The sequence below is a fragment of the Lynx rufus genome, unplaced genomic scaffold (assembly GCF_022079265.1).
Source record: "Lynx rufus isolate CCGP_SWC_20201006 ecotype Redwood Valley unplaced genomic scaffold, mLynRuf1.p SCAF_7, whole genome shotgun sequence".
Taxonomy (NCBI): domain Eukaryota; kingdom Metazoa; phylum Chordata; class Mammalia; order Carnivora; family Felidae; genus Lynx; species Lynx rufus.
The window spans coordinates 40,486,377-40,500,564 of record NW_025814889.1 but is presented as its reverse complement, the minus strand read 5'-3'; the positions used below and the strand labels follow the sequence as shown (position 1 = coordinate 40,500,564).

The window sequence follows — 14,188 nt, the reverse complement described above, 5'->3', positions numbered from 1 at the left end:
TCAGCACACTTCATCTCTGAAGGCTCCCTTGACCCTAGCCTCTGCTCCCAAGGAGGGAAGAAAGCTGCTAATGGACTGGTCTGCATCATACTATCACCCAGAGTTCTGCTGTTATAGCTAGACTCTGAATTGTTGAAGAGCAGGACTCTCAAAAGTCACTGGATCTTCTTTCCCCATCTGAAGAAACTAGTATTTCAGAATTTGTGTGGGGGTGAGGGCAAAGTGGGTATTGGGTCTCCCTTAATCACAAAGAAAAGAAAATATGCCTTGCTGATCTGTCCCAATGTTGCATTGATTTGTATGCAGTAAACTCTTAATATTTAATCTGTTGCTTCAAACCTGTTCCTTCCTGTTATGACTTCCAGAGTTTCTGAATTGAGCCTGATCCATTGTATAAACCCCAAGTGACTCCATACATACTGCAAAGGAATTCCACTGACTGAATTTCCTAAGTAGTTCATTTGTAAACTTGGATCTGTGGATTTTCTTTTTTTTAAACAATTTTTTAATGTTTATTTATTTTTGAGAGAGAGAGAGAGACAGTGTGAGTGGGGAAGGAGCAAAGAGAGAGAGGGAGACACAGAATCCAAGTATGTTACAGCCTCTGAGCTGTCAGCACAGAGCCCGATGTGGGGCTTGAACTCCCCAACCGTGAGATCATGACCTGAGCTGAAGTTGGACGCTTAACTGACTGAGCCACCCAGACGCCCCGGATCTGTGGATTTTCAGGATAGATCTTAACTACCAACCGTATAGCCAACCTTCAAATGCCTCTTTTACTTTGTTCTTCAAGTCAAGCCCAGTGGTTGTGAATCTGTGAAGCCTTCATGGATCTGCTGGTGAATGTGAGTTATTCCTGCCCTGGTGCTCTGTTAATGCTGCCATTAGAGTTCAACTCTGTGACACCAGCAGTGTTTGTTTTCATGGCCAGCTTCTCCACTGCATACTGTGAACTCTTGGAAGGATGACATAGTAATCTGTTCATCTTTGTTTCCTAGCAATGAACATGGTGCCCAATGTATAGAATGTGCTCAATAAATGATTGCTGGATGGGTGAATGAATGGTGAATGATGGGCATTGAGAACCTTCTTATATTCTTTCAGGGCTTTTAACTGTTTTCCTAAGCAGTACAGGCCCAGGCTGAGGAACCAGCTCACGCCCTTCTCAGCATCTCTTTCTATTTAATCATCAACCAACATTTGCAATTCTTTTTTACAACAGATACTCTCAGTGCTGAGCACAGTTGGCTTCCCTTGCCCTCAGGAGGAGGGCATCACTGGGTTGCAGCCTTGAAATAGGGGCTGATGAAATCAACAGTGATGACATACCCTTACTGTGTTTTCACATAAGCACTTTTGTTAATGGGCTGTTTGTAGTTTTTAGTAACTGCTTCCTGAGTGAGAAGACAAGCTCACATCAGTGTGTCCCTCGATAATTTCCTTGCATTGCTTCTTGTTAGTGGTTCATAAAAGGGAAAATTCTCAAGCCCTCAGGTTTTAATCCCGACTGTGTTGCTTTTACTAAGCTATCAAGAGTTGAGGGGGGAAATGCTATAATTATTTTCATTAGATTTAGACTCTCCTAACTGACTGGTTTTACACCACTTTCCTCAAAGTCCCCTGTGCAAGTTTATAGCACTAAAAACTGCTGTGTGGAGGTGTTAGCATTTATGCCCCATCTCACCTCACCGTCACTAAGTGCAGTGACTTCCATTCCCACAGTTTAGAAGCTGCCTCTTTGTATCTGTTTTGTGTTTACAGCTGGTAAAAAAGGGAAGTTTGTATTTATGAAATAAATAATCTCTGAACATCTGTTGTGGGATAGGCACCACACAAAATTGTGGGGACTCAGAAATGAATCAGATATGGCCATGGTCTCAAGGGGTTTCCCATCTAGGGAGCAAGTTAGACAGACAAATAGAACAAGACTTTATGGAGTGAGGAGGTGGGTGAGGAGGTAGGACTGGGGTGTAGGAGAGTCTCCATAGAGAAGGTTAGATGTGAGTTGGATCTGAAATGTAGATGGTGATTCATTCAGCAGACAAGAAGAGAAGGATAATTACAGAGAGTAGCAGGATGTACGAAGGCTCAGAGACATGGAAAACATGGTGAGTTTGAAGAAGTACAAATGGTTTTGAAATGGTTGGAAAGCAGACAAAGTTGGTCTTCAAGCATACCAGCTAAGTGTTAACGCTGAGCACAGAGCATGGGTGAGGAGATGTGCCTGTAAAAATAAACTAGGGTTAGATCACAAAGGGTTTTGAATGCCATGACAAGGATCTGTGTGTGCGTGTTTGTGTGTGTGTGTACACATGTGCACATGTGTAAGGGGAGGGTGGATATTTTCACTGAAGAATTTTAAATAAATGAGTAAAAACTATGTTCCATCAAGAGCTTTTCCACCAATCCTGGCCAATCTATTCTACCTAATGTACTATTTTTCTTCTTTAAGCACATTGTCCTGGAATGTCCTTGCTGGAAGCCATCTTGTTTAATTTAATACACTCCTCCTTGTTATTTTAACCTAAGCCCAGGTAACCAAGGCCAAGATTTTAATTGTCTCCAGCACTAGGTAGTATAGGGTTGGTGGTTATTTTAAAAGGTCCTAGAGACTAAGATGAGAAAACTGATGGAGTTTGGGCCTCGGAATGTTTCCAATCTTTCTGCTTCCAGCTCAGCATTTCTGGAGCACTTCACAGCAGGCTTTGTAAAGATTTAGTTGAAAATCAATTTATGGATTCCTCCGTAATTGGCTTGGCCAGGTTTAATCTGTTGTTGGTCAAGCCAAGCTGGCTTCTATTATGTAGTGCACTGAGGGTTCCTGGCGTTGTTCTTCTCCCAGTGGAGGCTGGCTGTTTTTAGAAGCAAATCTTGGTGTTGGTGAAGGCCGGTATCATCGTGTCCTCTGAAGTGAACCCAGAAGGACGCCCATCTGATACAGCAGTTAGGCCTTTGACTAAAAAGAAAGTCTTGGATTTGGAATTTGTATGCTAGAAGGCTATAGTTTGATATATTTTTTTCTCCCCAAGATAAACCAAAGCTTCCTATTTGTTTCTGCCTCTTTGGGTTGATTCCTAGATATGTGTAGTATGCCCCATCCAAGCAGGCAGCACCTGCAGAAATGGAGCATCTACAGAGAGTGGCTCCTCTCAGCCTAAGTACCCCAGGTAACACTGGAAGGGGGACAGCTCCACTGGCCTGTGCTGAACCCAACCCCTTGAGGCTATCCAGTGCCGGACACACAGGCTTACATGGCAAGGAAAAAGACAAGAACCATATCATGGACTTGAGGTAATTCATGGGCACTGATAGCACTGAGCTGCCACTGGCAGTCCTTTGTGCCAACAGAAGAGAAATCGAAGGGAGCCTGTGTGTCTGGAGAGCTTATGAAGGTAAGAAAGCAAACTGTCAGGGCAACCCCTGGGAGAGGTCTCATATCTGCCTCTGGAGATGACGTGAAGGAAAGGAGAGTAAGTAGAGAGTCCTATTTTCCTATAGCCAGAAGACACTGGATGTGTAGTGCCGCTGCTAGGAGTATGGTGAGGGCAGGCTGTCTACATTTATAGTCACTCAGAAGTAACCTGCCCCTTCCTTTCCCTGTCAGTCTCCTTGCCTGACCCTTGTTGGGGCTTTGGAGAGTTTACACAGTTCTGTGAGAGGAAGTCACTTACAAGACGAAGAACATTTGCCCTGTAGAACTGAGCTCATTAGAATCAAGAAGACCAATTTAGAAGTCCATAAATAAAGACAGGTTCATATATATACACTTAAATACAGACATGCATTTTACAGGTTTTAGAAAACTAGTCTAACATCTGTTTTGCTTTCCTTGTTAATTCCACTCTCTCTGCCCCCATCCCCACCCCCAACTCTAAAGTGAATTCCTCAGCAAAGCCTGATTTAAAAGATGCCATAGACCCTGTATCTTGAACTGGCTCCCAGAGCTTGTTTTTGAAGATTTCTCTTTCCCTCCCCACCACCCCAACCCCTTTGGCCAGCCAGCTTGGCAGTCATCCTTCCAAGGGCCCAACCTTAACAAATCCGAGCTTTCTGGTGCATCTTGCCACCAACTGGCACCTGCCGGTCTCCCAGGGCCAGCTGAGAATCCACTGGGCATCAAGGGCCATGGCAGTGACAGACTTGTATCAGCAAGAGCAATAAACCACAACTGTGGGTCCGATCAAGCTGCCAAATCAAAAGCAGTTGTGCTGGGTGAAGTTCCACGCATGTTCTCTTTCTCGAAACTTCGACCGAGTTTAGGCATATCCCTCTGTGAACGTTTATTTTTTTCTTTTTTTATTATTTTTTTAGTTTGGATCCTGTTTTTCATTCTTTATTTGGATATTCTAGAATCTTGAAGCTTGTCTGAGAGAATGAGAACCACAGCATCGTTACAAATCAGACCTGAAAGGAATTTAAACCAGTCTGTTCGGAATTTATCAATGGAGATATTGAAGTCCATTGAAACAGAGTAAATTGCCCAGAGACATACGGCTAGTGAGAAACATATCCAGGGCTAGCGGTTAGGCCTCCTGACTCTCAGTTAGTGCTTAAATTTGTGTCTGTTTGGGGCACCTGGGTGGCTCAGTCGGTTAAGCGTCCTACTTAAGCTCAGGTCATGATCTCAAGTTTGTGGGTTCAAGCCCTGTTCCATGATCTGCGCTGACAGCTCAGAGCCTGGAGCCTGCTTCAGATTCTGTTTCCCTCTCTCTCTTTCTGCTCCTTGCCTGCTTGTGTTCTCTCTCTCTCTCAAGAATAAATAAATAAACATTTTTTAAAAAAAGTTTGTGTCTGTTTAACATGTAAGTGTGCAATATACATGGCAGCCATCTGTAAGTATTGATATTTATTCCAACAAGAGTAAAAATATACGTAACAGGTAATATTACTGAACAATTATTAGGTGCCACACATTGTTCTAAGTGCTTTATTTGTACAGTATCATTTACCTTTGTGACAACCTAGGTGGGTATTATCATCCTCAATTTATAGTTGAAGTTACTAAGACACAGAAAAGTAAATAACTTGCCCTTGGTATGTACGGGTGTCCTATTAGACTGGTTTTCCTGGGGCTCAGGACTATGGGTGCTGAGCCCCTAGGGTTGGACAGAGCCCTTGCCTTTCTAGTGGGAAAGGAAGACATGTGAGTAGATCAATCACAACAGTACATGACGATGGCCGTAACAGAGGCAGGCACAAAGGTGGTGGTGCGAGGATAGAGCAGGAGGAGCAGGCTTCTCCAAAGAGATGGTATTTGAACTGTCTCGAGGGTGCATGGACATTGCTAGCTGGTGAACAAGTGCTTGTCCACAAGTGTATAGGAGCACCTGACAGGATCAGAGAGGATCCGGAGGGGCAGAAGCTCAGTGCCAGAAGCCACAGGCATGATGGCTGGGGGGAGATGTTGAGAGACAGGGCTGGAGGGTGGTCGGGAGCAGATTATAAGGTACCTGCATCCCAACATGAGTAATTTGGCCTATACCAGTGAACACAAGGGAGCCAGCAGACATTTTCGGGAGGAGGTAAGTGACAGGATCAGACTGCTGGAGGTTCTGGGAAGACTGGTGACAAGGGAAGCAGTTAGGAGGCTCTTGAAATTGTCCAGGTGGAAGGGATGAGGAGCTGGGCTCCACATGGCCATCTGATTGGCACAAGCTGCCTCCTTTCCTTTGCTCACACTGCTTCCATGGCTTGGGATGCTCTCTTTAATCCAGGCCCACCTTTCAGGACTAAGCTTAGGTGTTTGATATGGAGGCTCTCTTGGCACACATAAAATCTTGCAGCACATCTTTGTGTACATTTCTTTCTTCTGCTTTAACACCCAGCTCCCTGAAAGTAGGACCAGACCTTCGCCTCCTTAAATACTTGGCAAGGTGCCTGACCCTCAGTGAGCTCTCAATAAATGTGTGATGAATGAATAAACTTTCTAAATAAAGGCAGGGACTATGGGTATAGAAAGAAGAGTCCAAATTTGGGAGGTGATTTTTTTTATGTTACATCAGGGGATGGCAAACTATGTCCCATGGGCCAAATCCAGCTCAGTTTACGTACTGCCTTTGTAAGTAAAGTTTTATTGGAAGCCCATTTGTCTACGTTTTGTCTCTAGCTGCTTTCACTCTACAATGGCAGAGTTAAGTCATTGTGACAAGACTATGTGGCCTGCAAATACAAAAATATTTACTCTCTGGACCCTTGCTGAGAAAGGTGGTCAACCTGTGAGTTAGAGGACCAGGATTAGTGACTGGACATAGAGTGATGGAAAGGAGAGATTCCTTTTCTCATGTCTTCTCACTGTGCCTAATGCAGAGCTTTGCTCCTGGGTGACAGCCTTGGCTGGTGGGCCTGCAGATACTGAGAGAGAAACACCCATGACTGTGGGCAGGAGAAAAAGGGAGCCTGGGAGATCAAGGTGGGAAAGAGACCCCATAAGAAAAAGCCAAGGGGCCATAGCTGCAAGGCAAAGTTTATCTAGCTCTTACTTCTTCCCAGCGATGCTTCTCCTCCTCTTCTCTCTCGTAGTCATCCAGTTTGGCTTTGTCACCCTCTTTGTGGCCTCCTTCCCTCTGGCACCTGTGTTTGCCCTCCTCAACAATGTCATTGAAGTGCGGCTTGATGCAAAGAAGTTTGTGACTGAGCTGAGACGGCCAGATGCCGTGAGAACCAAAGATATTGGTATGTCCCCTGCTTAGAGACCATGGCAGGCCCTCTGCCTCTGTCTGTCCCCTCAGTCTCCCTGCCATGACCTGCCACCACCATCACACCACGTCTGGAATCAAGAGGGCTGGGGGAAGCCCTTGGAGGTCCTCATCCTCATATCTTCAGGCTCTGGGAGACCTTTATCCACCCCTACTTGTCCCCCTGCTTTCCAGACGGTGGAGGGGGACACCTAAGGCTTTGTAGGCAAGCCCATTTCTGGGGGACCTGGCAAACCTCCACTGGTAATGTGCCTGTGGAGCATCACCCTGAGCTGCAGCCTTGTTGTCACCGGGCCAAGGGTGGGAATGAGCCAGATGCCCTTCTTTCTGTCTTACAGGGATTTGGTTTGACATTCTCTCCGGGATCGGCAAGTTCTCTGTTATCAGCAACGTAAGTGTTAAATTCGTGACACCCTAGCCCTGTGGGAAGGGCTTTCCACAGGAGCTGAGGTCTTCAGAGCAGGATACCAGCCCTTGTTACCTCCCAGCCTTTTCCTTCTGGAGCTTTGTTAAAGGCAGCCCCCTGGTTAGTAGTGCATACGTGGTGCCATTGGCCAGAGCCGCGCTACTATATCGTTAATTTCACAGAGAGGAAGGTAATTACCCACCAGAGTGCATACCGTGACCTTAAGAGTCAAAATCTGATCTTTCCTCGGAGCCAAGAATAATGAGGAAAGAATTCCACATATCTATCCATCTCTTTCCTTTCTTTTTCTCCTCCTGAGCTAAACAATACCTGGAGCATTGCCCGGGCGGCGGTTCCTAATTACGGTTCCTCCAAGCTGTCAATGCGAAGTCCTAATTATTCCCATGGACTCTGGCACCGCGTAGGTTAAGATAGGACATGCAAGAAGGGGTGTCCTACCTGTTGTGACCTCTTTAACTGCCTTGCCAGACATGTCCACATTTCAGAGGAAATCCTGATGGGCCCAAGCCAATAGCAACTTTTGCTTCTGCCTTTTGTATGGATGGTGGCTAGGCAGGGCCTCCTGTCCTACCTCCCAAGAAAAGACCCCCAGCTTGGCACCTCCCAAGAAAGCCACCACCCATTTTCCCCTGGGAGAGAAACATTGATTCTGTGACTTGGTTGCCTATTAAGAACACATTAAAGGCCTGGAGAGGCAGGAGGAAAGGCAGAGAGAATCAGCTCACTGCACTGTGAATGTTCAACGTAGGAAGCGCACATCTTGTGGCTGAGAAATGAGGTGCAATTTGAAAACAGATCAGTAGCTCCTTTGGGGTTGTGTCTACTGGAAAAGAGGCCCTGCGTTCTAGGTACTTTCTATCATATGACAGAATGACAAGAAATCTTACTTCTCTGGGTTTCTGTCTTCTTTACCTATCTGTAAACATGAGAGAGCATAAGGTTACCCACCAAATAGGATCATTCTGGAAATTAAATGGGAAGATGAAAGGACATGTAGCAAGTGCTCAGTAAGTTGTAGCTGTGGTGATTGTAAGCACATTACTCATTCTCAAATATGGTGTGGTCATCCGCACTCATATATACATTTAGAAAACAACGCCTAAACTACATTTTTAAAAGGGCTTTAATTGTTAGTGCAGAATACAGTATAAACACCTGCCAAAAAGATTTAAGGTTTTCTTTGCAGAAAGTACCTCTACATTCAAACATGCAATCACTCACTTGGTGTTTGGTTTGCTCTGTAGACATTTATAGAACACTTAAATATGCCAGATAGTATGTTAGGTACGTGTGGTTCGATCGGGCAAGACCCACTGCTTTCTTTGGTTGAAAGAACAACTTCCGTTACATGCTGTGCTGAAAAGTGTCAAGAGACAATGGTCAAATTGGGGGAACTGTGGACCCATATCCTTGGTATTCCTGGTTTTCTAGTGTCACTCAGAGGCAGATGTACATGGCCATTCAGTGTCCTTGCACATTGCACTTAAGTGACACTCTAATCAACGTCAGTAATTTTCTCAGAATATCTTCTACTCTGCTTTGACTTGGCTAACACCAGTGTCAATTCAGACCAGAGGTGGCTCATTCTCTCCAGAACCAAATGATCCACACTGGCTTAGCACCCTTTGCATCAGGGATTGTAATTCACCCTCCTGACAGCCACTGTCTGTGGATTCCCTTACACATAACAAAGATGGAAAAGCCGTGGGAGCTCAGAGATAAGGACTTCTGTATCAGCCAGAGCAGTGCCTCTGGATGGGGAGCCCAAGGGGCAGCAGTCTGTCAGCCAGAAGGACCCTGTTCCACCTGATAGCATCCATCCTGACCACTCCTCAAGTGCGTGTGCTCTGTCCTGCAGGCTTTTGTCATTGCCATCACCTCTGACTTCATCCCCCGTCTCGTGTACCAGTATGCCTATAGTCACAACGGGACCCTGCACGGCTTTGTCAACCACACCCTCTCCTTTTTCAACGTCAGCCAGCTGAAGGAGGGAACGCAACCAGAAAACTCACAGTTTGACCAGGAAGTTCAGTTCTGCAGGTAAAGAACTCGGGAGGAGGAGGGCAGCAGATGACCGGATGTGGTAGATCCAACTAATTATCTGGAAGATCTAGATTGATATCACTCTCCTCTCCATCTTTCTCCTGCCCTGAACCTTCCGAATAACTATAAATCAATTTCAGTGCATCAATAAATGTTTATTGAGTGCCTTTTGCTAGACACTATGGAGCAAAGAAGTATATAGCCTTGTCCTTACCATGAAGAGGTTTATGGGCTGGTTGGAAGAAATAAACAGAGCGGATAAGACATAGCAGGCTATTCAGGGATTATATCTAGTGTGGAACATGAGCACTGTGGGTGTTCAGAAGAGAGAAAGATCGGTGGGGGCTAGAATGGGAAGGGTAGGCTTCTTGGAGGGCCTGAGGAGTCTTAAGACAGAAATAGTATGCTAGGTGGGGAGTTGGCATGGGCTAAGTCATGGGGTGGGGATGAATTTGGGGTGTTAGATGAACACTTAGGGGCTAGGTGATGTAATTAGCAAGGAGAGTGCTTAGAAGATCACAGTAAGGAATAATATAGGAAATACAATATATCAAAACTCCTAGGATAGTATAAGCCAAAGCATTGTTGAATTTGAATAGGTAGATGAAGTAGGTAATGGGAAGTCTTGAAATACTGCAGGCATTGTAACATGATGTAATAGGAAGTTACCTTTTTAGAGCCAGGAATGATAGATAAAGTGTATGCGTAGGAGAATTAATCTAGTCTCAGAGAGAAGGATGGACTAGAATTGGGATAACTCCGGAGGGTGGCTGAGTTGCTGCCGTCACCAGCCATGAACCTTGGTGAACATAGACCAGAGTGGTAGAAGGGGAAGTGAGAAGATGAGCTGTTTACTAGAATACCTGACAGCATTGGTGACAAGGGACAGAAGAGGGAGCCCAAGGCAAAGATACCTCCCAAGATTGGGCTAAAGTCAGAGGACCGGGCATGGTGGGTCCATTGACAGGGATGGGGAAGATGCTAAGAGAATCCAATTTTACAGTAAATATGATGAATTTTATTCCAATCACATCAATTAAAATAATGGTAGGGAGAATGAGGTATCCCGGGTAGACGGGCTACTCGGTGCTCGGTGGTGGGAGCTCGAGTAGAGGATAGGCTCTGAGAGGTGAGGTGGGAAGAAAAAACAGAAGCCAGACCGTGAAGAATGTGGTGGGCATATGGAGGTGTGTGGACTTCATCTTAGGGCAGTGGGGAGCCACAGGGAGCAGGGATGAGATCCTACTTCTCATTAGTGTTCTCTCTGGCTGCAGTGTGAAGAGCAGTGGGTTACATGTGCAATAAAGAGATGCTCTACTCTACGGTGGAAGCAGGTGTCCAGGGAGTGGCGTCAGCATATTATCTAGATACAGCATATCACATAGGTGTACTTTAGGGCTACCTTTCCTAGATGGGTAATAATTGTTGATGGAAATCTCTGCCTCGGTATGCTCTACTCACTGCATGCTATGTGAACTTGTCTGGCCCAGGAGTTTGGGAGTGGTGGCTTAACCTGCTGATGTCTTTGTAAGCCAGGAGTCGTCAGTGGCTGTACAAAATAGAAATGAAGGAGAGTTGGGGGGGGGGGCGGGATGGGGAGGAAGAGAGGGAGGGAGAGAGGATGAGAGACAAGGAGAGAAGAAGAGAGAGATTGTGAGAAACAGAGACAGCTCTAGAGCTAGCCCCAAAGCCAATGTTTAAAACTGCTTCCATGGTGGGAAATGAAAAGTTTGCCCTGGTTTTCTGGCAAATAGTGTTGGGAACTCTATGACCCTTCTTATTCTTAGCTTTCAGTGACCTCTGGAGATAAATGTGGTCAAATAAAACTGAGGTCTCGGGCTCCAGCCCAGCCTCGCCAGGGATAGAGGTATCTTAAAAATAGCAATAAAAGTTAGGACAAGTCTCCAGCTGCCCATTTGAGATGCATTCCCAGCATTTTTGGAGCAACATTTTCTTCAGGCCTCTAGCTGCTCCAGCAGGGGGCTGCTCCAGAAAGTCCGGCGACATCAGGCAGCAGGCATGATTAGTGGCTACCGACAGGGTTGAAGGGCTACCATGTCCTGTACGGTGGGTGGTGGCTCAGGCTTCTGGCTCCACTGGAAGGGAGCAGAGGGTCAGTATGGGAGAGAGCCTGGCTGGGGATCTGGGTCCGGGAGCTTGGGGAGCCTACTTGGGCATGGCCAACCCCATGGGTCTGCTTAGAGGTGCTGAACATCCAGAAACAGCATCCTTGGTGGCCCCTGCTAGGTTTCTTTGCAGGGCCCGAGTTCTTTCATATCCCAAAGTCATGTGAAAAGTCTTTGAAGGGGCAAGTTCTCTTCAGTACATGGCTGCCTCTCATCTGTTCCTCGCTGAAACCAGAAGGAGACTCAGCTTTTCCGGGTGTTGCCTTTCCTGATCTTTATCAACCACTGGATTAACGTGGTTCTCATTAGTTCCTAATTGCCTGTACTGTTTTCCCTTGTCAAAGGCCAGTTTCGGAAGGCAGTTTGAAGTAGCTCAGATGGTATGAAAATATTGTATGTAATTGTGTTTAGCATTAATATGACATTAATTTCCATCGGGACTATTAAAACAATTAACATACCGTGGTTGGAGTTGAGAGATGTATTTACTAATTGATTCATAGTGTAACTAAAACCTCATTTTTGGAAAAAGCCATTCCTGAGTGTTGATGTCTAACTCCTCTGTCTGTTACTTCGGTATGTCCTCTTCCTGCCCACGGTGATTTTGTATTACGATGAATTGTGGCAGGTGTCATGGTCACTGGTCACTCCTGCAAGTGAGGATGGTGGGGGGACATCTGAGCCAGGAGTCTCTCTTCCTTCTCCACATCTCAGTTTCCCCATCTATAAAAATGGGAACTTGGAATTAATAGTCTCCAAAGATTCCTTTCTGTTTCTAAAAAATTAGTATTTCATGATACATGTAATATATTAATCTGTTCTATAGAGTCTATAAAAACTCCAAACATTACAAGCAACCTCTCTAACTCTGTCCTACCTCCACCCTAACCTCTGCCCAGTCCTGGGCACTTTTCCAACAGTAATCTCAGTCACACCTTTGTGTGAGTCTTTCTCAGACATTTCTCCATGCATCATCATCAAGTGAACTCATAGAACCTTTAGGGTGTTTCATGGCTTTGTTTTATAATAGTGAAATACATTTTGAATTCATGGGAACCTTCTTTCTTTAGGTAGTGTATAAATACAACTCAATGTGATTTTTCATAGTGTTAGAACAATCTCGATATAATCTTAAAGTAACTTAAAGCTAAGATATAATGATTTTTGTACCAGTTTCACTTACTGTGTGTGAGTCTGTCTCAGTTAACACTATAATTTAGGTCCTGAAAGCTTAGTATAAAAGTGCACGGAACAGAATATCACCGTTAATTATATTCTTTTGAAATTATGAACTTTTTTGCTATCATAGAAGTAATTCTATATACATAGGTATATACACAAAAGGGAAAGACTTTCTCCTTAGCCCCCACCCCAGTCATTGTTGAAACCATCCTGTTTATTCTCTGTGGAAGCCTCCAGAAATCACATTCACATGCATTGTCTTACTTAATTTTCACTGTGCTTTCCTTTAACATTTAATGTACGCGCACACGTGTTCATTTATTTGTGGCTGGTGGGAGAGAGCTGGAGCACTTCTCTGTACTCAGCACATTTCACTAGCCCCACTTAACAGATCCGAATGCTGAGGTTCAGAGGTAGGAAATACGTTTCATGGGGTCTTACAGTTAGTAAGTGACAGAGCCACTCCCAGGGCGCACTAGCTCATTAGACACTCTAGTTGTTTGTAATTACAAGCCTCTCATTATTATGAGACTCCAGGGAACTCTCAAAATCAATGTTAAGGCTCAGAATAAGGAGAGCCTTGGAGGGGTGAGGGTGAGAAAGGAATGGCTCCTAAAATCATACTTCCGAGCTTAAGTCCCAGCCAGCAGGTGCAGGAGGTGACCCGCTATGAAGGTCACCCAGTGCTTGGCCACTCACAGGGACTTTGGGAGACGTACTCCCTCAAACGGGGTGAAGTATCTCGTTTGGGAAGGCCTTTGAGCTGATGGGAACAGAGCAGAAGTTCTACTTCCCACAGGCCTAAGGCTTACCTATTTTGTGCCATTTCCCTGGACAGAGATCCTGAGAGAAGCCCCTTGCAGATGTGGCAGTGGCTGACTTCTCATTCATATCAGCACGATGGGAAACTTGGAGCATCTGCGCCCGAGTGCTCAGAAATCCCCCTGGAATGCCAGGGGGAGCCGGGAAGAGGGGCACATGTGCTCTGTCCTCTTAAAGAAAGAGGCGTATTCCATAATGTGCCTTCAGTCGGGGGAGAAAGAATAGCTAGTGTGTATTGGGCATGTACCTGATAGGCCAGGTGCTGTCGGGTGCTCTTCATTGACCTTTCCTCCTCATTACATGCCACCTGGGAGCTGGAGCATTGAGGCTACTCCATAGACCAGCACCATAGCCATCAGCACATTGGGTAACTTTTTAGAGGACATAGAACTAAAGTGGTAGAGAAGACATCAAGCCCTCACCTGGTGACTCCAAAGCCCATGCCTTTGCCAGTGCCGTGCCCTGGGCTTAGAAGCCAAATAGACCTAGCAGACAACCGTCACTGCTGCGGACGCAATTAAGTCCATTTTTTGTGGCCATTTCTAGTCTTAATTATCTCCTTGTTTAATTAGCGTCTTCTTGTTGCTCAGGGAAAACATTTGATAAGCTTGACTTCTTAGGATGCCACTTTAAACAATTATGAAATCTGAACCTCTATTGGAATGTAAACAACCAATCATTTACCTGGTGGCAGAGGCTTACCGAAATCATATTTTTCAAACTATGAGTCATTGTTCATTAGCAGGTTATGAAATCATCTTAGCAGATCATGGTCAGCACTTGAAAGACTAGAATAGGATAAGATAGGATAGGATAGAATCAGAAAATATCAGTGCACACAGCCAGGGTAAGCATGTTTTGTGTAATTTTTATTTCCTTGACATGTACTTATG

The 14,188-nt window shown here is 45.2% G+C and overlaps 1 protein-coding gene across 1 annotated transcript in view; it reads left to right on the top strand.

Annotated features, from left to right (window-relative positions):
- The window catches only part of ANO2 (anoctamin 2), a 312,785-nt gene that overhangs the window by 293,621 nt on the left and 4,976 nt on the right, over positions 1-14,188 (top strand). The window contains exons 21-23 of the mRNA XM_047066263.1: positions 6,520-6,672; positions 7,034-7,086; positions 8,981-9,162. Of these exons, the coding sequence (XP_046922219.1) occupies positions 6,520-6,672; positions 7,034-7,086; positions 8,981-9,162 (388 nt within the window). The remainder of the gene's footprint in view (positions 1-6,519; positions 6,673-7,033; positions 7,087-8,980; positions 9,163-14,188) is intronic.